The 26442-nt window shown below is 38.4% G+C and overlaps 2 protein-coding genes and 1 long non-coding RNA gene across 3 annotated transcripts; all 3 read right to left on the reverse strand.

Annotated features, from left to right (window-relative positions):
• Positions 1-3619: 3619 nt before the first annotated feature.
• On the reverse strand, positions 3620-9426 carry LOC124280066. Its single transcript, XM_046715946.1, has 4 exons — positions 9080-9426; positions 8013-8094; positions 4705-4797; positions 3620-3978 (listed from the first exon to the last, which is right to left on the reverse strand). Exons 1-4 carry the CDS (start codon positions 9105-9107, stop codon positions 3873-3875), a joined length of 309 nt encoding a protein of 102 aa, XP_046571902.1. The 5' UTR covers positions 9108-9426; the 3' UTR covers positions 3620-3872.
• Positions 5847-7264, reverse strand: LOC124280069. Its single transcript, XR_006899568.1, has 3 exons — positions 7211-7264; positions 6873-6935; positions 5847-6425 (listed from the first exon to the last, which is right to left on the reverse strand). It is a non-coding gene; the product is annotated as an uncharacterized LOC124280069 (long non-coding RNA).
• Positions 9242-25970, reverse strand: LOC124279994. The gene is made up of 6 exons (XM_046715873.1): positions 25730-25970; positions 20681-20869; positions 17493-17572; positions 16317-16476; positions 9929-10127; positions 9242-9372 (listed from the first exon to the last, which is right to left on the reverse strand). Exons 2-6 carry the CDS (start codon positions 20789-20791, stop codon positions 9242-9244), a joined length of 681 nt encoding a protein of 226 aa, XP_046571829.1. The 5' UTR covers positions 20792-20869; positions 25730-25970.
• Between the last annotated feature and the right edge of the window lie 472 nt (positions 25971-26442).

Below are 26442 nucleotides of genomic sequence, written 5' to 3' on the forward strand. Positions count from 1 at the left end.
ACTCACTCACTCACTTTCCGCTATAATGTTGCTGCTCACTCACTCCGCTATAATGTTGCTGCTCACTCACTCCACTATAATGTTGCTGCTCACTCACTCACTCACTATAATGTTGCTGCTCACTCTCTCCACTGATGTTGCTGCTCACTCACTCACTCCACTATAATGTTGCTGCTCACTCACCCCACTATAATGTTGCTGCTCACTCTCACCACTGATGTTGCTGCTCACTCACTCCGCTATAATGTTGCTGCTCACTCACTATAATGTTGCTGCTCACTCACTCAACTATAATGTTGCTGCTCACTCACTCCACTATAATGTTGCTGCTCACTCACTCCACTATAATGTTGCTGCTCACTCACTATAATGTTGCTGCTCACTCACTCCACTATAATGTTGCTGCTCACTCACTATAATGTTGCTGCTAACTCACTCCACTGATGTTGCTGCTGCTCACTCCACTATAATGTTGCTGCTCGCTCACTCACTCACTCAGATTGACTCATGAGGAAAGTTATTAGGAAAATGTCAAGTGGAGCTTTTTGAACAGACGACACACCTAGGGACATAACTCCAATTTCTTACCACTCAGGCAGATATTGATTACTAGTTCAAAATACAGTGACATGCCATATCAGCCGGCAGGGATGGGTGTAATACAGCTGTACCGCCTCTTCTTTTACTCAATGGGACATACAAAATTGCCCCATATGATTGTTAGGTATATGATAAAATGGTATATAACACCACTTCGTTGTGTAGGTGTCACAGAAGCTCTTTAATAGCACCAATCAAATTGTATATGAAATCAAGCCTGCTACAAATTTAGGATCATGAACTGGATTAATCTGGGATTCGAAACATGTTAAGCAGATCCTGGTATGTTAAGGAATAAAACTCTACATGATGGTGCTTGGCAACAGGGGATCAACCGTGGATATTGGGCAATACAGTACCAAGTGCAAACATTGTTTTCAGCTGTTTTGTGAGAGACGTTAGTGATTACCTATACGCATGTCATAGTGACAGGACAACCATCGTCCAAATACTACAAAAAACAAAACCTATGTAGCAAAGCCATATGAGACTTAATTGTAATTATTTATATGATGCTAATCTGCATTCTTAATCGTTATCACTACTGCATTGTCAGCCAACCTGTACCACTTTAATTAATTACTGTATATGACATTTATAGCCTTAATTGGTCATCCCTCTTGGCTGTGTCTGCCATCACATCAACTGGTCCAAGGAAGTGCTATTGTTTTGTTACTTGATACATACGAAATACAGGCATACTGTTTCTAAAACTTGTTACTTAAAACACATTAATTTAAAGACAAATGTCTCATCTGCAATAAAGATAAATAAGGAATAATTATTATATATATTATACATACAAAGTTTAAATTTGGTATATATTAATTATGTAATTGTTATGGTACATACACATGCATGCAATGCCATCTTCCCTGAGACAGCATGTTAGCCTTGGACACTGACCTAGGGTTTTATTTCCAATAAGTAGATGAAATGGGTCTGAAGGATAATTTTTAGGGATGTATAGTGTGAGTGTGTGTGTTCTGCCTAATGCTGAGATGCCATTGTATCATGGATATGCAATGCAGACACATCATACGGACTCCCAGCATTCTGGGTCAACCAGGGTAACAACAAGCACCATAATTTAACGTATACTGAGGGAAACAAATAAGGGAACACATGAAAGCACAAGTGTTCCTTTACTCTTTTCCAGGTTTCTTCACAAGCTTTGCATTGCACTGGGGTGAGAATCTGAGAATGAATAGAGGAACACTGCGATGTAGTTTTGTTCCCTTATTTGTTTCCATCAGTATATTTTGGTATGACGTGACTGTGTTCAAACCCACTAAACTTCTACTCACAAAACAGATGCTCTATCCTCTAAACCATCTATCATTGTCTACAATTTCCCAAGAACAATTAATCAACTGGCCAGTTTTGTTTATAAAATCTTTATTTGTCCAGAAACAGAACATGACATTTAAGAAGTATGCCTCAAAACAGTATATAAATGCATACATTATGCATGCTTTACATTATGCCAACAATTGGCCTACAATGCCAACAATCATAACAAACAGCAATAAAACAGCAACAAATTGTAGGGGTGACTATTGAGGGGGAAACAACTATTGCAACAGACAATTGTGACTAACTATTGCAATACTAACTTCCTTAAGTGGCATTTAGAAGCTGGTATGATGAAGTGGAACACATTTATGGATAGACAACTTCTTTGTTGCGGTAGTAGTTTTGGTGTAGATCCTAACACTGTCATCATTTGCTTGATAACGGTGTTAGGATCTACACCGAAACGTCACAACTACTACTGCAACCAAGTGTTCCACTTTACTGCAATACTATTCCAATAGTTTTCTTCTCCTTGAATTGTCTCATTTGAAGTCATTTCCAAAATGAATGTATAGTTTATATGAAATAAAAACAAGTTGAAATAGTTTCATTCACTTTTGATAACTGACAAGAAACCTGAAACCCAGATCAAGTAAACAGTCATGTTTGTTTAAGAGGTAACAGGGCAGGATAATTCTAAATCAAAGTGAACGAATCTAGTACTACCTGTGTTTTGCGCTGCACATTTATCAACTGAAGTGAATTACTAAAATATCGATAGCCACACATTCTATCAATGCATCGATAGTTTTTCATTTCTACCATTGATTAATTGCTCAACAATTGCAATCCATCGATACTTTGATGTGATGCATCGTTACAGCCCTAACAAATTGAAATAAAGAAAGTAAACATGGCAAAATGTTTTTTAGTTAACAAGCTGCAATAAAATGAGCAACAAATTGCAATAAAGAAAATAAACATGGCAAAACGGTTTGTAAAAGGTTAAGAGAGCACCCACACTGAGATTACAGTGCTGATGAAAACAAGACAATGGGAAATGTGGATCAAGTGACAGTCAACGTAGTCAGTGATTAGGTGTTTTACCTTTCAGTAAAACATAACCATGACTCATATATGTAATTGATTTGACATTTCTAACTGACCAATCAGAGTTGAGACCACGTAGACTGACATGATGAGACTGACAGTGTGAAATGTGATCCACTGTGGGGTATACTAACAGGCAGGTGTAAACATTCAGCACCCAAGTGAGCACTATTCCAGCTGTCATCCAATGACCTGAATAAACAAGTCTTGGACAAAAGATTGGTTGATATTAAGAGCAAATTTACCAAGTCACCAAGTGACTTCCAAAGCCAACTTATAATCAATATAGTGCTGGGGTAGATTGCTAACAAACGAGATACTTGGCACAGTCTGATCTGCCATCCCTATCTCAAGTTGCAGCCATATATTTGTGTCTAGCCATAAATAGAGGATATTATATGAGTGCCCATGCCATACTATGTTTATGACACAAGTGCCTAAATGTTGGTATTTCCCTAGTGAGACCATACATGATATGGGCATGAATATAATATTCTGTTTATCACCAAAGTCGTCAAATTGAGGAAAATAAACCCAAATCTACTTTCAAACACAGGCTGGCTACCAGCCGTCGCCGCATGTAGAACGCAATGTCACAGAAGAAACGTGACATCATAGCCTTGTTCATGACGTCACGTCACCATGACAAAGTGACATTTTGCCCAAGGGCATCGTATAAAAAATATGAACCCCGACATGTTCGCCCTCGTAGGTAATAACGTTCGATAGCACAGGACACAGGCTTGACACACCACGTTGATCAGGTCATTCCATCTCATGTCCCTGGAGGGATGGCGAAGGCTGGTATTTTGGTCTGGATATCCTGTAGCAGTCTCAGTATTGTCTGTTGATTATGTTTTAGTTCCTCAATACCCATTTCTAATGTTTCCACTCTCTTGAAGAACAGATTCCGATTTTAACTGAATGGCAGTTTCTTTCTCGGTCATGTAGTTTTCATGTAAAATTTTCAACCTGGAACAGACCAACAAGAATATGATCACATATGAATACACATTGCCTTTTAGTACATGGGGCCGGTGGGGTAGCCTAGTGGTTAAAGCGCTCGCTCATCGCGAAAAAGACCCAGGTTGAATGTTTCACATGGGTACAATGTGTGAAGTCCATTTCTGGTGTCCCCTGCTGTGATATTGCTTGAATATTGCTAAAAGCAGCATAAAACTGAAGTCACTCACTTACCCACCTATGATCCCACTCATCTTTTCAGGTCAGTTGCACAAAGAAAATTGCCAAAGTCCATGCTCCTTCTTACTTTAATTTCAGGTGTTTTTGCACAACTTATTATTTCACGCATGTACTGCAGTAACTGCAACTCTACATCTTATTTGATAATGTCCATATCCTAATTTAAAAATAACTACAGACAATGACTGAGAAGTGAAACTGTTTCTATAACTTTGGTTTCTGTCAATGTCATCAATCATAGGCTGATCCAGAGGGTTAGTGTGTGCGCTGAACCCCCACCCCTTTGTTCTGAAAGTTTGTTCAATGACCATTGAAACTCGGGTGAAAATGAAGTGTGCACTCCCTCTTTCTCAAAAAGCTGCATCTGCCCCTGATCAATTCACTTGTTCATTTGGAAGTGGTTAGTGTAATTGGAAACTTGAGACTGGCCAGTGAGAAATGAGTATTTTCCAGCAATGGAAGAAGACATTTCACATCCTCCATGATGTTACGTACTGGGCAACCTCCTCACTGAGGTGTTGCAGGGCCTTCACTGATGTGCTGTTGGACTTCCCCATCTTGGACATCTCCTTACATAGCTCCTCAGTTCTGGAATATAAAAAAAAGCAGCTGACCTCTTTAGTACATGTCATATCTGCTCTCACCTCTGTCGTACTAAATGCTACATGTTACATCTGTACTCACCTCTGTAGTACTACATGTTACATCTCATCTCACCTCTGTAGTACTACATGTAACATCTGTACTCACCTCTGTAGTACTACATGTTACATCTCATCTCACCTCTGTAGTACTACATGTTACAACTCATCTCACCTCTGTCATACATGTTACATCTCATCTCACCTCTGTAGTACTACTACATGTTACATCTGTACTCACCTCTGTCGTACATGTAACATCTCATCTCACCTCTGTAGTACTACATGTTACATCTCATATCATCTCTGTAGTACTACATGTTACATCTGTACTCACCTCTGTAGTACTACATGTTACATCTGTATTCACCTCTCTAGTACATGTTACATTTGTACTCACCTCTGTAGTAATCTGTAATCACCTCTGTAGTAATACTACATGTTACATTTGTACTCACCTCTGTTGTACATGTTACATCTAATCTCACCTCTGTAGTACTACATGTAACATCTCTACTCACCTTTGTAGTACTACATGTTACATCTCTACTCACCTCTGTAGTACTACATTACATCTCATCTCACCTCTGTAGTACTACATGTTTACATCTCACCTTTGTAGTACATGTTACATCTGTACTCACCTCTGTAGTACTACATGTTACATCTGTACTCACCTCTGTAGTACTACATGTTACATCTGTACTCACCTCTGTAGTACTACATGTTACACCTGTACTCACCTCTATAGTACTACATGTTACATCACATCTCACCTCTGTAGTACTACATGTTACATCTGTATTCACCTCTGTAGTACTACATGTTACATCACATCTCACCTCTGTAGTACATGTTACATCACATCTCACCTCTGTAGTACTACATGTTACATCTGTATTCACCTCTGTAGTACTACATGTTACATCTGTACTCACCTCTGTAGTACTACATGTTACAAGTCATCTCACCTCTGTCATACATGTTACATCACATCTCACCTCTGTAGTACTACATGTTACATCTGTATTCACCTCTGTAGTACTACATGTTACATCACATCTCACCTCTGTAGTACATGTTACATCACATCTCACCTCTGTAGTACTACATGTTACATCTGTATTCACCTCTGTAGTACTACATGTTACAACTCATCTCACCTCTGTCATACATGTTACATCTCATCTCACCTCTGTAGTACTACATGTTACATCTGTACTCACCTCTGTCGTACATGTAACATCTCATCTCACCTCTGTAGTACTACATGTTACATCTCATATCATCTCTGTAGTACTACATGTTACATCTGTACTCACCTCTGTAGTACTACATGTTACATCTGTATTCACCTCTCTAGTACATGTTACATCTGTACTCACCTCTGTAGTACTACATGTTACATCACATCTCAGTAGTACTACATGTTACATCTGTAATCACCTCTGTAGTACTACATGTTACATTTGTACTCACCTCTGTTGTACATGTTACATCTAATCTCACCTCTGTAGTACTACATGTAACATCTCTACTCACCTTTGTAGTACTACATGTTACATCTCTACTCACCTCTGTAGTACTACATTACATCTCTGTAGTACTACATGTTACATCTGTACTCACCTCTGTAGTACTACATGTTACATCTGTACTCACCTCTGTAGTACTACATGTTACACCTGTACTCACCTCTATAGTACTACATGTTACATCACATCTCACCTCTGTAGTACTACATGTTACATCTGTATTCACCTCTGTAGTACTACATGTTACATCACATCTCACCTCTGTAGTACATGTTACATCACATCTCACCTCTGTAGTACTACATGTTACATCTGTATTCACCTCTGTAGTACTACATGTTACATCTGTACTCACCTCTGTAGTACTACATGTTACATCTGTACTCACCTCTATAGTACTACATGTTACATCTCATCTCACCTCTGTAGTACTACATGTTACATCTGTAATCACCTCTGTAGTACTACATATTACATCTGTATTCACCTCTGTAGTACATGTTACATCTGTACTCACCTCTGTAGTACTACATGTTACATCTGTACTCACCTCTATAGTACTACATGTTACATCTAATCTCACCTCTGTAGTACTACATGTTACATCTAATCTCACCTCTGTAGTACTACATGTTACATCTCATCTCTGTAGTACTACATGTTACATCTGTACTCACCTCTGTAGTACTACATGTTACATCTCACCTCTGTAGTACTACATGTTAAGTCTCATCTCTGTAGTACTACATGTTACATCTGTACTCACCTCTGTAGTAACATCTGTACTCACCTCTGTGTAGTACTACATGTTACATCTGTACTCACCTCTGTAGTACTACATGTTACATCTGTACTCACCTCTGTAGTACTACATGTTACATCTGTATCTCACCTCTGTAGTACTACATGTTACATCTGTACTCACCTCTGTAGTACTACATGTTACATCTAATCTCACCTCTGTAGTACTACATGTTACATCTAATCTCACCTCTGTAGTACTACATGTTACATCTCATCTCTGTAGTACTACATGTTACATCTGTACTCACCTCTGTAGTACTACATGTTACATCTCACCTCTGTAGTACTACATGTTAAGTCTCATCTCTGTAGTACTACATGTTACATCTGTACTCACCTCTGTAGTACTACATGTAGGTGGTGAGGTGAGGTGAAATGGGGTTTAACATCGTACTTAAGAATATTTCACTCATATGACCAGGGATGAGAATGAAGTTTTGAGAAAAACTCTGGGGTCCAGGGCAGATCAATGGATTTAGATGATTCACAAATATTACCCTTGGACTTATGAAATTCCGGAATTCCTCGGAAAATCCTCATCCCTGTACAGTATGACGTGCATGCATGTGTAAATGTGGCTGCTTGTACTAGCCCAGACTTAAGCTGGTTTTATTGTGCTAGCCCACTGAGATACCATGCCAGAGTTAAGCACGAATACCCCACTCAGACACATTATACTGACTCCGAGGTGGCCAGTCTTTGTTGTACCCATTAATGCTGTGCACCAGTCAGAGACACATCTGTACTGACCTCTGTTGTACCAAATGTTACATCTCAACTCACCTCTGTAGTACTACATACACCATGTTACATCTCAACTCACCTCTGTAGTACTACATCCTGAGGAGAAGTCATGGCCAGGATGTTGGTGGCGATATCCTTCTCCATCTTCTGAAAATCCTTTGCTGTTTTACAGAAAAAAGTGTGTTTCAGAGACAGAAAAACTGTGTCTCTTCCAATGTGACCCATGGCATAATATTACTTGTGCAGTAGGCACAATTTCAAAGTCATCTTTTGCATTGAGATAATGTCATTGACAATGCACTGTTTTGAAAATGTAGTTCAATTAGAAAGATATGGTTCAATTAGAAACAAACTATATAACTAACTATATAAAAAAAACTATATAACTAACTATAATACTCTGTAGCATCTTAAGATAAAAAAATAAACTAATCCTGTGGATGAAAGGTTCTTTTGACAAAGACAATGTTTCATTTTTCTTATACATTTTTAATAAATTGTACATTTATGTATTTTCAATCCAGAGACATAAGCATCATCACTTCTTGGACAAGTTTCATGCTAAATGACCTTATGAAATGTTCATGAAACAAAATATGTGTGGGCTTCAATCTTCAAAGGGATCTTAAATTCAAACCCAAACAAATGTCAATCATCACAGACTTACAAACATCACCCTTGCAAGATAATTTATGGAACAGGATCCTAGGCCCTTCTTGTCACAACTGTAAGTAATATCAATTATCACAGACTTACAAACATCACCATGGTATGATCACTTCTGGAACAGGGGCCCTAGGACCTCAACCATCAAACTGATCTTAACATCACAAGTGTAACTCATATCAATTATCGCAGACTTAATAACACCTCAATGATAAGACCACTGTCGGAACAGGGCTTTTGGTTTATGTGAGTGTGTGAGTGAGTTTAGTTTTACGCCACTTTTAGCAATATTTCAGCAATATCACGGCAGGGGACACCAGAAATGGGTTTCACACATTGTACCCATGTGGGGAATCGAACCCGGGTCTTCAGCATGACGAGCGAACGCTTGAACCACTAGGCTACCTCACCGCCCTCTTTTGGCTTAAGGAAAGCATACAATACAGACCACGTGAAACCACATATAACACGTGCACTTACTGTCACTGTCTGTCTTTACGGCGATCATGTCCAGGTGATCCCAGGTTGTCACAGAGCCATTCTCAGTCTCAGTCTCACAGCCACCAAAACACTCAAACTCATACACAGTCCAGGGAAGGAGATTACTGATGATGCAGGACCTTGTCGGAAACAAGGTCAAGGTCAGCTGAGGATTCTTGTCTGAAATAGCTGCAGGAACCAGAGATTAGAGATGTCAACTTCATTGTCCTTTATATGGACATATGCTTGCGTTTCTTTATTCACGAAAATCTGCCTGTATGAATTATCAGTTGCTAAAAACACAATAGCATGCTATCACATATTATATTGTCTCCATTATTTACATGTACATCACGATATGGCTGAAATATTGCCAATGTGACTTTAAATTTTGACTCACTCACTCACATGTACATGGCAATATTATCAATGCTACTGGTCTATTACCTCTAATCTTCAGACAAATTATATATGCTACTGGTCTATTGCCTCTAATCTTCAGACAAATTATATATGCTACTGGTCTCTAATCTTCAGACAAATTATATATGCTACTGGTCTATTGCCTCTAATCTTCAGACAAATTATATATGCTACTGGTCTATTGCCTCTAATCTTCAGACAAATTATATATGCTACTGGTCTATTACCTCTAATCTTCAGACAAATTATATATGCTACTGGTCTATTGCCTCTAATCTTCAGACAAATTATATATGCTACTGGTCTATTGCCTCTAATCTTCAGACAAATTATATATGCTACTGGTCTATTGCCTCTAATCTTCAGACAAATAATATATCTTACTGCTCTATTACCTCTAATCTTCAGACAAATTATATATCTTACTTGTCTTATCAGCCAGGACTTTAAGGCCAGCCTTGAGCTTGTCCTGGAGTTTTGCAACAACATCAGCATCAACACGAGGTTCAGCTTCATCAAAGTCCACGAAGTGGAGGACCAGATCATTACTGCTCACTTCCAGGATATCCTTGCTCAGAAGATTAGCCAATTTCTCACTCGATGTTTTGGTGTCAAGGCGGACAAACTGGATTCAACAATATGAAATCAGCACAGGGGTTATACATGTGATAAATATGAACCTGCATAATCACTCTAGTTCACCATGCTATCTGAGGTCAGGTGAAATTGGGTTTAACGTCGTGCTTGAGAATATTTCGCTCATATGACGACATGCATGCATGTGTATGTGTATGTGCGGCTGCTTGTACTAGCCCAGACTTAAGCTGGTTTTATAGTGCTAGCCCACTGAGATACCATGCCGCAGTGAAGCATGAATACCCCACTCAGACACATTATACTGACTCCAAGCCGACCAGTCCTTGTTGTACCCATCAATGCCAAGCGCCAGGCAGGGACCAACAAGTACCATATTTTAACGTCTTTTGGTATGATGCGGTCGGGGATCGAACCCAGGATCTTCCGCTCTCCGGGGGACACTCTAACCACTACACCACGGAGACAGTCTATGCTATCTGAAGACCAAATCTGATGATATTGTAATAAGACGACGTCTGACCATCAGGTATGACGATGGACTTTGCGTTTTGTATTTTTGTTTGTTATAGGAGACGTTATGGGGACATTGATGTCCAAACTCGTTCTTTGCATCCGGGTTGTTTCTACTTCATGAAGCGGGGTGAAATACAATTAAAGGCAATATAAAGAATAAGAATATTTATTCTGATATAAGTATAACAACTTATTCTACAAACATCATATTTCATGCCTTATCACTCTTACAGATCAGATATTCAGTATCAAGCTTTCACAAAAAGTACAGCAGATCACAATCAGGGCTCCAGATAATTTTTCAACATCAGGAGTGCGTACTCCTTATTTTTTCATTATTTGAGTACTGGAAAACAATAAGAATACATTTAGTGTAATGAATGGAATTTAATGGTGTATCATTAAACTTGTGCTTCATTTCATATATGCATGACAGCATTGCTACGGTTCAATAAAAAATTAAACAATACTTTTTCAGGTAAATATGTCTGTAAATGATTCTAAGACCGTACACAATTGCTGTGGTGCTTATCTGCTACGTTTTCTAAATTATTTCCTACCGTATCATGCATATTTTTTTATCCGTACGGCCCTTATCTGTAGCCCTGACAATGTTACAATATAAGTTGTTTCAAGTCCAAAGCGGGGCAGTGGGGTAGCCTAGTGGTTAAAGCATTCACTCGTCATGCCGAAGACCCAGGTTTGATTCCCCACATGGGTACAATGTGTGAACCCCATTTTCGGTGTCCCCCGCCATGATATTGCTGGAATATTGCTAAAAGCAGCGTAAAACCAAACTCACTCACTCACTCAAGTCAGGGATAAGAATGAAGTTTTGAGAAAAACTCTGAAACCAGCCGGGGTCCAGGGCAGCACGCATTGTGGGGACAGGGGGTCAAAGCCCCACGTAGCTCCTGATATTTAGGCATTTTAGACCTTTAAAACTGGCTCAGAAATGACAATATCATGAAAAATGCACCACCCCCCCTAAAATTTTCTCAACAGATTTAGACGATTCACAAAAATGACCTTGGCCTTATGAAATTCCCGGAATTCCGCAGATCCACAGAAAATTCTCATCCCTGTCAAGTCCAAAGCCAACTTGACCAGTTTCCAGAGTAAACATGGTTCACTGCCACAGTTCCACAAACCGCATAAAAAATCGCACATGTGCTACCACAGGAGACTGATACAAACTGACCTTGATTCTTAGGGATGTCACGATACATAATTTTCATGAATTGATACATATCACGATACCCATGTCACGATTTGATACGTATCACGATACCTACTGTTACCTATTACGCATTACTGCGTAACTTTAGATACATTTTGACTATTAATATTGCATAATTTATAATTGTCCATGAAAAGATCAACATTTCTGATTCTCAGAGATTAAAAAGTTCTAATTTCCCATCTTTGTGCATGAAAAATAATCATTTATAACTCTCATAACATCATAAACATGATACAATTACACAATGTAAACGATACATAAACATATTTAAACCGATACTTTCAAAACTAAAGCTATTCAAAACTGTATTGATAATTAATTTTGAAAGTATCGATAATTGTATCGTCTTAGAAAAAGCATCAATGCATCTCTATTGATTCTGCTGTAAACTTCGTAAACTACAGCTAAATCATGAAACTCAATTTACTACTATTAAATTAGTCAATTATTCCTTACCACTATTCTTTCTCTAATACACAACAAGTTGCATTGATTCACTATAACATGCCGCCAAAAATGAATCTATACACCCCGTCTAACCTTACTTACAGTTATATCTGTTTTTATTAAATTATCATCATTAGGAAGGGAAAAGGGAGTTTGTTCTTTAACAGAACATAACAAGGTAGGGGAGCTCTCACCTCCTCAACCAGCTGCTCGGTCACTTATTAGATGAAATCATTATATCAATAGTAGGTCCGAAACGGTAGGCTCTTACCATGGTATGGTATGTTTTGCAGTACAAGGCCTTCGGATCAGTCTGTTTCTGTTCGGTATATGAGATATGATCATAATGCAGAAAACTGACTAAATGAGCTAAACCTTACATTGTTTAACTCATTAAGGCCGAGAGACGCATATATGGGGCAAATTAATCAGCTCCTCACAGCGAGTGACGTGTTTATGGGGCAGGTAATTAGCAATTTCTCACAGCGAGAGCCACATACAGTCGTCAACAGAAAGCACCTCTTATTCAGCGAGAGACGCACATGTGTGTTGTACTTTTAAAAATCACACTGTACCTATTATTTCAACCAATTTAGCAGTACTGAGCAAATGTTAGCTTTTCTTACGAGAGATCCCACCTTTAGTATCAATCAGAAGAAGTATTTAAAGTGTTTTGATAACAATTGCTAATCATTATCATAGGCTTGTACAGCGTTTAGCGAATGAACGCATGTCGGCGAGAAAGGGGATTATGATGTTTTTACAGAGGTAAGTGCCCGGTACTCTTCCTTGGGAATGTATGCTAAAATACTTCGTATGCACCTTGATTGAATTAGATGTAATGGTTTAGAGGTTACTAAAAATTATATTTCCTTCAACTACCTAATAAGTAGGAAAAAATATACGAAATTTCAAGGACATACAAAGAATTCAAACACAATAGAATAGTTTGAATTTACTTTTTAGGCATCATTATGTTGTCATGTTTCATATACTGAAACATAATGTATAAACACAAGTAATTATACATCCAAGCTCGAATAGATTAAACATAATTGAACTCACTAATGTGAAGTTTACTGAATTGTATGTAGTTGTTTTCCATAATCAAAAGTTCATAATGTTACCTAAACGAATATAAAGTGATAAGTCGTGCCTTTGCATCGAATACGTATATATATACATGTCAGTGTTATTACAACAATGAAATGTTTTACTACGTTTGTTACAAAAGACAGTAAGTTGGTAATTCAAAACATTGTCACACATGGACAGAAGTAATATCATAAGTTATTACATGTAAGCCATACAAAGGTATTTCAAGCATTTTTGTTCAAGCTCTTGAAAGTTTCATGTTGATTTGAATTGTCAGTTTTCTATGCAATTTACATGAGCATTCTGTAAAACGTTTGTATTTGATCTGTGTAATTATCAAATCCGGTGCAATTATCACGTGTATCAATCAACTCAGTCTCTATTGATCCATCGTCAATAAAAGCAGGATAGTATATCAGTCACGGTATCGATACACATAATCATTCAAGCAGATTACAGTAATGAGATAATTGAACGCCTCTTTCGACCTTGAAATAACAGCCTCCGGTAGAATGCATATGTAGTTATGTCCTTGTTGAAAGGTTTGTCCCGTGACAAGTGTAAAATAAACAGATGCGCTGTTATATCATTGGACATCTTGCTTTATGGAGTCACGCCCCTCTCTGTGATGTTTACACATGCATGCACATCTGTAATCTTATGAACCTCGTTTGCATTCAGTAAAGATATAGCCACGCCCAGCTTCATAAATATTGGGGGTGGGGGTGTCAACTGCTAGTTTATACACTATAATAATTCAGTATAGTGTCAACTCGTGAATTCTGTAATGCGTGTACTCTAGTTTGGTTAGTCATTTGTATAGATTATATTTACATGTACAGCAAACCATTATGTTTTATGTACTAGTTGTGTGCATAAAATGTATATGAAAATAAATACTACCTCTACTCAGTGGTTGGATTTCAATCGCTTTGTTTTACTTATCGAAAAACACTAAAATGAGGACAAATAAACTCGCCAAAGTGACTATCTACTCCTATTTGTCTTATGTGTATATTTCATACATCGTTACCAGTGTGTATGTTTACAATACACCAAACTGTTACATGATAGCTTGAGTTGATAAAGCCGAAACCCAGCATATCGACTGGTCAAGGATATAGCCAATAACCAATCTCTATCCAAGTTGCTGAGTGACCAAACGTGCTCTTTAGAAATTTCGCCCACGCCCCATCACCTGTCCTTTCCTCTGTGACAGGTATCTCATGATACGATTGGTCGCAGATAACATATGACCAGCCACTACATTGAACAGTTGAGATACCGAACGTTCTATTCGAAATTTGATGACGCCCTATCACGTGACTCTTTGTTTTATGTCTATGCAAGGAATATGTAGTATACATTTTGTATATGTATGTTTGTATGGTCACGTATGTTTTCTGCATTAAATCTGTATGAAATAAAGTGCAATGCTATGAATATGCTTTGTGCTAGTCACAGACTAGCGTTATAGTACTTTCATTAAAATAATTCATAAACACTAGAAATGTATCGGCAAAACCACTATTTTCGTCGAAGATTAGAAAGGATGAAAGTAAATTCTTCTTTAAAGTATGTCATTGTCATAGATGTTTTGTAAATTTAAACCTCACACAATGATATAAGAGAGAGAATTTGTTAACGTGTGTCTCATCTGTTACATACAAAGAATACATGTGTATGCATATTGTGATAAAATATAAATGTACAAGCCGACAAAAGGTCTGCAAGAGAAACTTGCAATAAAATTACATAAAGCTTGCAATACACGACATGTATTCAGACCTGATTTCTTTCAACATATATCTTTACGACACAATTAAACAATCAGGACTTGTTTGTACGACTAGACAGTTTCCTGTGATCCCCGAAACCTGCCAGGGAAATCAGGTGTGACTAGCACTAATTAATCTCGGCACAGAGAGTGGGCAATCAGCGAGGGCTTCCAGGTGTTGAGTAGTGATGGGGCTCTCGGGCTTAATGAGTTAATGACATGGGAAAAAATAACTATAATCTTTGTTATTTTGAATAAACAAAACTGTTTATGACTAGATAGAAATGACAGTACGAAAACTTGAAAATACAGAATTTTCGGATTGCATTACAGTATACTGAACCGAAACAAAATACCGCAAAATATTATGTACCATTTCACCAGTAATCAATATGTATCAGCTCAATGTGGGAGGACAGAATGACGCAGGTCCCAGATGATTCAGCTCTGCACAGTTAATTGTGGAGTTTTACATGACTGAGCCACCCTTAGCTTACTATTAACACTGGGGTTTGACAAATGTTAAGAACGCATTTTTGTATTTTTGTTTGTTTAATGTAAATATTTTCCAGCACTCAAAGACCACTCCTGCACCGACAGTTTATTAATGGTGGCCTCATGGTTTTGACATCTGCTGAATTCATGGATTCAAGTTTCAATGTGAAACATTTTATATCTATTTCACCAAATCATGTGAACCAGTAAGTTTAAAAGATAACCTCGTGAAAATTTATACTACAAAATCTGATGTTTTTTGTTTTTTTGTTTGCATTTCTAACATTGACATTATCATGATAATGATTTTTTGCAAGAAACCCTCAAAACCAATCTGTCTGACATACCGGTACTCACCAATGAAGGCACTTCAACATCCTCTAACAAAATGGCCAACAAATTACTCGCCAGTGAAAGCACTTCAACAGCTTCAAACAAAATGGCCAACATACTCACCAGTGAATGCTTTCCAACCCTTCTAACAAAATGGCCAACACACTCACTAGTGAAGGCACTTCAACAGCTTCTAACAGAATGGCCAACATATTCACCAGAGAAGGCGCTAAACTGCTTCAAACAAAATGGCTGACATACTCACCAGTGAATGCACTTCAACAACTTCAAACAAAATGGCTGACCATACTCACCAGTGAAGGCACTTCAACAGCCTCAAACAAGATTCTGCCAAACGTATCAGTCTCTTTCTTAACGAAGCTCTTCTGTTTCTGCCAAGTACTGAGTTTTTTTCCATCTGTATCATCTCCTGTGTGTTCATGTTGACTGCGACCACATCGACACACGTCCTCGCTGAAACATAACCATATGCATCACTGGCTGCACCTGCAGAGATCCAAGTTAGACTTACTAGCTGTAAGAACAGCCTAATGGTGATTTTGAGGCGAGACAAGCTGACTTGGTTGATGCAGGTCACTGTATTCCAGTTACCATCATCCATACTTATGATGTGAATCACTAGATCGTCTCATCCAGACATAATTATTTATAGACCTCAATTATATAGCTAGAATCTTGCTGAGTGCAGTGTTACACAAACAAAGGAACAAACCAACATCATAAGCTGTACATGGGAAATAAATCAGGAAATATTATGATGATAAAAAATGAAAAACATAGTAGACAGAAAAAGAAGATTTGGTAGTTTTTCAATTCATATTTTTTCAGTTATTGACCAAGATAATATATATGAGACAAATACATTTCCATTTCCAGACACTGTTTACTCACTGCGTCCTCCATGTGTATCACGGTCGTGAACTTTTTGCGATTTGGTAAGCGATTCTGCAGAAAAAGTAGCATCCGGAATCCTTCGAGTTTTTTTAGTAAAAGTTCAAACGGTATGTGCAAATGTGAACTTTTGCGATTTGGTAAGCTGATTCTGATTGGTCAGTCCAAAAGTTTAGTTGACACAGCCTTCTACTAGGGTTTGTTAGACTCAGTATAGCAGTGTAACGAATAATACCGAGTCTAAGTTTACTTAAACAGGTGACTTTATAGTTCACTAACATGTCTACAGCATGGAGTCAGTCTACTGTGAAACCAGCCATATAGTGTTGAAGTGACTTCCATCTCTACTGGAACCATAAAAAGAATGTGGCGATTTGGTAGTCTAATGGTGAAAGTGTTCGCTCATCATGCCAAGGGCCCAGGTTCGATTCCCTACATGGGTACAATATGAAGCTCATTTCTGGTGTTCCCCCATGTGAGATAGCTGGAATATTGCTAATAGGGGCATAAAACCATTCTTACTCACTCACTCACTCCACCTCTACATGAACCCTAAAGAACAAGTAAGGGGACTAAACCTGTGATTGTGGTCCCATCTGAAGCGAGTACATTCACGTAGGCACAGTTGTTTGATCCAACTCGTCATGTCAGTGAATGTCTGTGAACATATAACATTGAGTATATAGTAGATGCCAAAGTTACAGAACAGTAGTTTTCCTTCAGTAAGAAAACAAACAGTTGATAGTCTCAGCTGAAATATATCATCTTCCAACAATCATTTTTCAACAATCAGACACATAAATAAAAAAATGTCTTTCTTTCTTTTCTGTCGCAATTCATTTTTTTTCTATAAAATCCACATTCACCCAAACAACATTCAAATATCAAATGGTCAAGAGCATGTCTCAAATAGGACCAGGGTTTATTGTTACAGTTTGGAAAAGAGACATCTTATGACTTTCCACCATCATATACAGGAGAAAATCATTCATAATTATGGATATTTAGTGGGATATGTTTTGTAGTGGTGCAGAGGCCAAGATAAGCTGCATATCCGGGTAAAATATGCATAGAAAATTTCCAATTACGCATTGAAAAATAATTGTTGCGTACTAATTACACATTTAAAATGTTAGATACGCAAAAAGTTTAAAACAAAAACTTACTCAATGACATAATACTTCGGTGAGTAAAATGACTGAAATATGCACATATTTGAAAGCCCCATATCCATGCTACTAGTGCATGCATGCTCAAGGTGCTGGTATTTTTTCCCTCGATCATTGGATGTCAATCTCAATGGCACATTTTATTATCAATCTCAACTCCCTGGGGAGCATACAACTCTTGCAGCCACTAGGCGCACCGAGTTATTGTGGCTTTCCCATCCTAACGAGGTACCTATTCACAGCTGGGTGGACTGGGACACACAGTCATAGTACTTTGTCCAAGTTCACTGCACATTGCTGTACCCGCAACTAGGTGTTTGCACATATTTATGGGCCCACCATCTGGTCATATACCAACGGATTTGTTGGTTCTTTTAAGTGCACAGGGTTGTGTACTGTACACTAAGGGTTGTGACAACACTGAAAGAGTCTGCACACAAAGTTGACTCCAAGGTTTCTACACCCGGTCACAGGTTGGCTCGATCCAGACACCTCAACCTCGCTGGATCACTAGCCTGGCGCTTTAGCCAGTTTGCCCACCGCCCTATTACTCTGACACTATACCTAGGTGCATGAAGAAGTGACCTCCCCTAGAAAGGCAGTTATGTATGAAAATTTTATGAAAAGACTGTCTGCATCAAGAATTTTAAATCTCGGCATGACTGACTGAAGTATTCAAACAAGCATATCTGATTAATGTATTTTAAAGGGGAACTTAAGCAACCAGTTCCAAAGGGAAAATATGAAGGCTGCATCTTAATATTTATATATACGATAGATATCTTTATTATATACATTCTGTGTATAGTGACATGGCTACCCTTGAAGATCCGGGTTAGAACTGGTCTTCAGCTACCCATGCTTGCTATAAGAGGCAACTAACAAGATCGAGTGGTCAGGCTCGCTGACTTGACTGACACATCATCATATACCAATCGCATAGATCGATGCTAATGAAGTAGATCACTGGCTTATCTGTTCCAGACTTGATGATTTACAGACAGCCACCATATAGCTGGAATATTGCTGAGTGTTGAACAACAAACAAAACAAGCATAGTAACATGGGACACGGGAGTCCCATCAAGCAGGGTTTTACACAGACTTTTAAAATGGGAGTCATGGTGACTCACAATATTTATTAGTGGGAGTCATTTTCAATATTTGTGAGTCATGAAAATTTAAATATTTCTTTGTGTTAATCATTCTCAGTATGTAACTGTGCAGGGGCGTAGGAACGGTTTTCAGAGCGGGGGGCTAATTTATGAAAAGTATTGAAAATCAAAATGAAATTGTAGTTATGGTAAGGTAGATATGGTTTCGTCTTGAAAAAAGTGGGGGGGGGAATAAGCCCTCCTGTTCTTTCGCCACTGCTGTTTTATGCATATTTATGACCAGAAATGTAGTAGAATGTTATTTTAGTCAGAAGTATCTGGTGAATAACTGCTTCTTTGGCGTGAGCAAAATTTCTTCGATCATTACTAAGGGTTGTGAAATTTTTAACCACCAAATGACACTACAGCATTGTTCAATTCAAACAGCCTGGATTACTGTCTCCTCTGAGTTCTCTGGAACTATCTGACAGCCCTGTAATAGTCAAACTATCATCAAACAATATAATGTTCTGCTTATCAAATCGATTTTATTGAACTGAATTATGATAATATTTTGAGAGTCGTTTACAAAATTGTTGCGTCAAATACGCAGGAATCGTGCGTCATGTAAAACCCTGCCATCAAGTGAACAATGGGTTCAGTGTATGCTTGATTCAACAAATGGTGATGACAACAAAATGAATAACTAACAAAGCTTAAATCTGACAGGCCAAAAAGCCAAACCATCTTTGATTGCCCAGTCGAAGTTCACTCGGATTTGCCCTTTCTTCAAGCAGAGAGGTATCTAAGTGTGAATAACCAATGGAACAAAAATGGATATGTGAGCTATCTCCCCTTGCCGGTTCTCTATTTATCTGAAACAAATGGTCGTAAAGAAATGACTCGATTCCATCTAAACACTATTTTAGCACCTAGGCCACCCCAAAGTGTTGCAAATAGTAGTGTCAAGGATCAAAATTAGAAGTTTGACCATAAAATTAGTAGTCAACTAAATACTTAAAATCATGATGGATTCTGAGAAAGATAATATGACACTAATCAAAAGTGAAGCTTTAATTTCACATACCGATTTCGTATTATTGAACGAAAGGAATGGAAGGAATGGTCACGTGGTTAAATCATTCATCATAGGATCTCCATTTTCTGCTGGTACACAATAAGTGAGTCAAATTGCAAAGGTATTGAAATCAGCTTCAGATTCCTGATAGACAATTTCGCATCTATTACTTTTGTTACTTGCAATGATTCCAGTTGAAATATGTCATTAAATTTGATGAATGGAAGGTAAGTGAAGTCCGAAAATGTATTTAATCGACGAATATATGTTTTTGTCTATATATAAATTTTAATGAATTTTGTAGACTACCTAGTGGAATCACATAAGATATAAAATTTGTAGCGACTCCCGATAAAATCATAGAGGTTGGCCTCTCTGCCTAGGCACTAGATATGACACAGTATAGAGTGTACAGGTTACTCTTACAATTCTCCATCTTGGATCTGCTTCCAGTGTGTCTGTTGTGGAGGGAATCCGTTTGTACCGTGATGTCCCATCAGCCTCGTCTTCTCCATCCCCCCGGCAGAGTCCCATCATTGAAGCTGTCACCTGTAATCTCGTCTGGGTCTGGGACCTCCATTAAACTGTCACATTCACTCATACCTGCAGGATTTACTGTAAATGGAAATCTACTCAGCATGGAATCTTTATATTTTAAAAATATTATAATTAGGAAAAGTATTGACTAATTAACAAGATAATCTGTATACACCATGCTGTATGGTCTGAAACAGAAGATGGGAACCAAATTCCAAGCAACCAAATATTACTGTTTCATAAGATCTGTGAAATATGTTTAAGAAATATACAAATTTATTTGTTGATAGTTTGGTCTTCAAAAGTAATAAGCCTTGGATATTTCTGTTGCTCGATAATAATATTTAGAAAGTGTCACAAGATGTTGTTTAATCTCATACTGCAAACAGTAAAGACAAGAAAAATAATGCTAGGGATCAGGAGTATAACAAAACAGAATCGTTTGGGATTTTGGTTTTTTTATTCTTGTTCATGTCTTTTTATCCCTATTATTTTGTTTTAATTTATGTATTTATGTATGCATTATTTTTTTTAAATATTATTATTATAGTTTGTTGGGTTTTCATTTTTATTTTTTTTAAATAATTATTTTATTTTTTTTTTTTTTTTTTTTGGGATGCTCTGCATGCTTAATATTACTAAAGGTGTGCTTATTAGGGAAGGGGCACTAAATACACTGCATAGGGTATCCATGTCATTTTCGTAACATTAACTTTTCTTCTGGATCTGCATGAAGTGTTATAAATTTATACCAGATTAGAACAATAATTACCTCAGTTCATGTTAATATATATATCATATAGCTTTTAACTATAGTAATAAATATAACCTGTATCTTGATGATAACAGGGTCTTTATGTTGGGTTTTAAAGCTTATGACTGAAGTTAATACAAGCCCAAACGTGCTTTATAATAACTCAACCCCAATCGTTCCCCAATTCGTCTTCACTAATTCACTTCGTCGTTGTGACCTAGAAAGTTGAACTCAAGCAGTCAAGACATGGACTGTATAGGACCGCATCGCGGCTCTCGGCTAAACTCAGGCCAACATTTACAACTCATGCATGATCTCCTCGCGAGTAAGAACACGGAAATGCAAGTTATTTGTTTCTACGCATATAAATTAAGAAGATGAAATGATTTTGCTTCTTTCCAAACGCAACATTCACAGAGTGATATTAGGGTATACTCGTAGTTGGTAACTGCGAAGAAATCTGTTTATGATAACTGAATTTAATCACTTTTCCATCGACTACTGCGCAACGGTTTTCAACTTCAAATAGTCAAGCCTTGGCTACCAAAAGTTTGCGCACTGCATATCCTACCCAACGATGCTCCACAGGCGTATTCGCATATTCTGTATGTCAAACTAGCTATGATAACTCACCGGCTAGAATCTATAAGTCACTGTTATCTCAAACAAACAAGTTGCTCGCTCTCATTTCCGCGTTGGTGTAAGGAGTTTGGCAAATAGGTCGGGGCTTTCCCTTAGGCCATAAATAAATCTCACCAGCTGAAGGCGCGGAAGCGCAAAAACTACTCACACTTTGCTAAGGATCACAAAAATTCCCAAGTTTACTTAAACATAGATTTATAATTTGAAATTGTATCCATTTAAAACTAGATAAATAATGATATCGTAACCTACGGAAGCGCTGAAGGGACCTGATGAAATATAATTTATCTTGAGCGCACAAGTTAGTATATTGAGCGCTCAAGTTAATATCTTGAGCCCACAAGTTAGTATCTTGAGCGCACACGTTAGTATGTTGAGCGCTCAACTTGGTATCTTAAGATACACTGCTCTATAAGCAGTTCATGCTTATTTCAGTCTTGGGTTCCAATACAAACACATTACACATCTTTTTGTCAAAAATCATGGTATAGTATAGTACGCCACTTGAAGCGTATTCTGAGGTGTATGTCCCTTTCGCACCAGATACCAGATTTGCTGATGTTACAGCGAGTGAGTGAGTACGGTTTACACCGCTTTTAGCAATATTCCAGCAATATCACGGTGGGGAACACGAGAATTAGGCTGCACACATTGTACCCATGTGGGGAATCGAACCCAGGCGTGACGAACGGACGCTTTAACCACGAGGCTACCCCCACCCCCACCCCACCCCACCCCACCCCACCACCACCACCACCCCGCTGATGTTACATACTTTATTGCAGACAACTTCGACGATCTGAACAAAGACATGGTTATCGTTGATACATCAAAAATGTATCCAATGCGGTTTAATCGTGAAACAGGATACTGTACGGTCGTTGTTGGACCCGGATGGTGTTGAATTTCGCTCAGGACACTGTCTTCATCGACGTGTTTATTCTTCAACTTCCTGTCTTGTTAAAACATGTTAAATACACTACAACACACATACGTATACATAAGGGATTGAAACGGAGGAAGTAAAACGGGGAACATGGTATTTTAGTAAGAAATAAAGTCGGCATATATGCTATACGTGCACATATACTAATGGATCAAATAAATCAGGCGTGTTTTATATGATATTGTACAGAGTTAAACTGCCATTGTACCCACGTTAGGAAACATTACTGATACATGCAAACCAAGACTATACAGACTATAGTTCCCTGAAAGTGGTCGACTTTACTTCCAATACATCAGACATTAGTTTTATAATTAAGATAACTAAGTATAACACTCAATGTTTACATTTGTCATGGTCATGTAATACTATGTATACATAATAAAGCCGTAGCACAAAACAAGTTATCCAAGCTTTACGCTAGTGTTCATGATACTATGTACCAATATAAGGAGTAAGTAAAACCACTATTCATCCCTGCAATAAACTCCTACTCATGTTTATGTTTTAATTCTTATTATGACATTACACATACCTAGGCCTGCTTTATGTAATAAAGCAAAAAGTGGTAAAATCAGATACAAAGAATAGTATTGACAAACATAAAGACAATGAACGTTTACAGAAACATTATCAATGTTCATGATAAATTTGCATACTTTTACATAGTCTCTTCACTAACACCTATAGTTAACTCCGACTTTGCATCGTTTGAAATCTTCCAAAAAGGATATAAGTTTGTACATTTTAGCCAGCAGTCAAGCAAATGTGCGTTCCATTAATGCCATTAGATGCTAAACACGAAGTTGAGCGCTCAAGATATTAACTTGTGCGCTCAAGATAAGTAACTTGTGTGCTCAAGATATTAACTTGTGCGCTCAAGATATTAACTTGTGCGCTCAAGATAAGTAACTTGTGCGCTCAAGATATTAACTTGAGCGCTCAAGATATTAACTTGTGCGCTCAAGATACTAACTTGTGCGCTCAAGATAACTAACTTGAGCGCTCAAGATATTAACTTGTACGCTCAAGATAAGTTTTATTTCATGAGGTCCCCTCAGCGCTTCCGTAACCCCTCTTTAGGCAAACAGCCACTTTAATTTAAGTAAATTGTGTGCTCAAGATATTAACTTGAGCGCTCAAGATAAGTAACTTGTGTGCTCAAGATATTAACTTGAGCGCTCAAGATATTAACTTGTACGCTCAAGATAAGTTTTATTTCATGAGGTCCCCTCAGCGCTTCCGTAACCCCTCTTTAGGCAAACAGCCACTTTAATTTAACCTTATGCAGCTTGATACATGAGTAGGGGCGGTGGGGTAGCCTAGTGGTTAAAGCGTTGGCTCGTCACGCCGAATACCCGGGTTCGATTCCCCACATGGGCACAATGTGTTAAGCCAATTTCTGGTGTCCCCCGCCGTGATATTGCTGGAATATTGCTAAAAGCGGCGTAAAACTAAACTCAGTCAGTCAGTCAGTGATACATGAGTAACCATAAAAAGTGTGTTTATGGCTCTAATCAACCATTTTGCAAATCATGGAACGAGTCATTGACGAGTACCCACAAGATGCAGTGACACACTGAAACCTAATATCCATGCTTACCATAAGCTTAGATATTTAAACCAAATTAGATCCCACATCATAGTTTTCTGTTGAATCAATGGTTTGATCCTCAGAAAAGTGTGAATAGTATATATCCCGACCAAGGAGGACCTCATGCGAGTCGCTCTTGGCCCCGCACACAACCAGTACAGAGAGTGTGTGAGTTATATGGTAAACGCGTTCGCTCGTCTCGCCGAAGACGGGTTCGATTCCCTGCATGCGTACAATGTGGGTAGCCCAGCTGTTGTCCCCGGTTGTGCTCGAATATTACTCATCGCTGCATAAAACTAAATTCACTCACTTACTGACATTCTCCTTGATAAAGTACAAGCCCAGGGCCCTGTTCCTCAAAGCGATCGTAGCGCTACGATGATCGTAACTCCCATACTTTAACATAGACTTACGACTATCGTAGCGCTACAATCGCTTTGAGGAACGGGGCCCAGAATAGAACTGCATGAAAGCTCAATAGAGTCGGATCACCCCATCGCTCAAACAGGTCCAGGTTCCAAGGTACTCTGTCTCACATACAAGTCTCATCATGGTAGGTCTCCGTACATATCAGAGCCAGGCGCGTAGCAAGACAATCTTTTCTTGTAAGCCCAATAGGTTGCAAAGCTTTATATTTAGATGGTATTGGGGGTTTGCCCAATCTTTGTGTATAAGCCCAGGCTTATTTTTTACAGTGGTAGCTACGCCCTGAGAGCTAAACAACAACAGAATTTCACAGCACCACACTACAGTGAGTGAGTGAGTTTAATTTTACGTCGCTTTTAGCAATGTTCAAGCAATATCACGACGTGAGGCATTTGGAATGGGCTTCACACATTGTACCCAATGAGTGCGGCATTAAACAACAACCAACAACAACTAACAACAACAACCAACAACAACAACTAACAACACTAAGGCACACAAATACATAATCTTGACAAGTGATGCCCATAGAGGGTTTGAGTGATACATAACTATAGGATGAGTAGTAACACGTACCGGCAGTGTTGCGGAGTACTCCCTACCTACCCATGAAACGTCCTGTCTGGTTGTACTAAAGCTATGGGCCGTCATTCATCAGACTGGCAATTACAACACAGGAAACACATTGTCACGGGAAACACATTGTCACAGCAGTCTTTGTTTCCCCTCTTGTCAGGATGTGCAAGATACTTTCGATTCGTTTCCAGCACAGTGGCGGATACAGAGGGGGGTGGGGTGGGGTGGGGTGTTTAACCCCCTGACCCACTCCTTGAAAATTTCTGGATCCGCCTATGCAGCCTATACAGATATAGCGTTCAACTGTGCCCTTAGTAGTAAAAGTATGAAACGCATCCTGATGACAGACATACCAAACTAACGCTTTGTCTCTGAATAGATGTAATTTTGGTAGAAACAAATAATTCCTTAAACTGAAACAAGCCCTAGTTAGTTGGTAAAATCAGAGGAAACTGAATACATCTCGACTTGCTTTACGTACAACTTACGAATTGCTGAAAGAGCTGTGCGGGGGCTGTCAGACAGACTAAGAGATATATGTGTTACCGCCATTATTGGAAATTATTGGTAATCTGTGGTTAGAACTAGCATTTGGCAACGCTAAGAGACCAATATACACATCAGAGGTGTTTGTTCCCATTTCCCACAAAGTTTAACAGTTTTAATCAGTAGCCATGACAGGTGTGAGTGTGTGAGGCTTTTTCTACGCCGCA

This window comes from Haliotis rubra, unplaced genomic scaffold (assembly GCF_003918875.1).
Source record: "Haliotis rubra isolate DU_JTF1 unplaced genomic scaffold, ASM391887v1 Scf26, whole genome shotgun sequence".
In the NCBI taxonomy this organism is placed as follows: Eukaryota; Metazoa; Mollusca; class Gastropoda; order Lepetellida; family Haliotidae; genus Haliotis; species Haliotis rubra.

Bases quoted from the DNA above. Each gene is read 5' to 3' on its own strand.
- LOC124280066 (XM_046715946.1), bottom strand. From the start codon at position 9,107: ATGATCGCCGTAAAGACAGACAGTGACA. The intron at 8,095-9,079 runs GTAAGTGCACGT...TCTGTAAAACAG, and splicing joins CGTAAAGACAGACAGTGACA to CAAAGGATTTTCAGAAGATG. The intron at 3,979-4,704 runs GTACGTAACATC...GGTCTGTTCCAG, and splicing joins CTCAGTGAGGAGGTTGCCCA to GTTGAAAATTTTACATGAAA.
- LOC124279994 (XM_046715873.1), bottom strand. From the start codon at position 20,791: ATGATGGGACTCTGCCGGGGGGATGGAGAAGACGAGGCTGATGGGACA. The intron at 17,573-20,680 runs GTAAGAGTAACC...ATATGTTCACAG, and splicing joins CAGATCCAAGATGGAGAATT to ACATTCACTGACATGACGAG. The intron at 10,128-16,316 runs GTGAGTATGGTC...TGTTGAATCCAG, and splicing joins CTGTTGAAGTGCCTTCACTG to TTTGTCCGCCTTGACACCAA.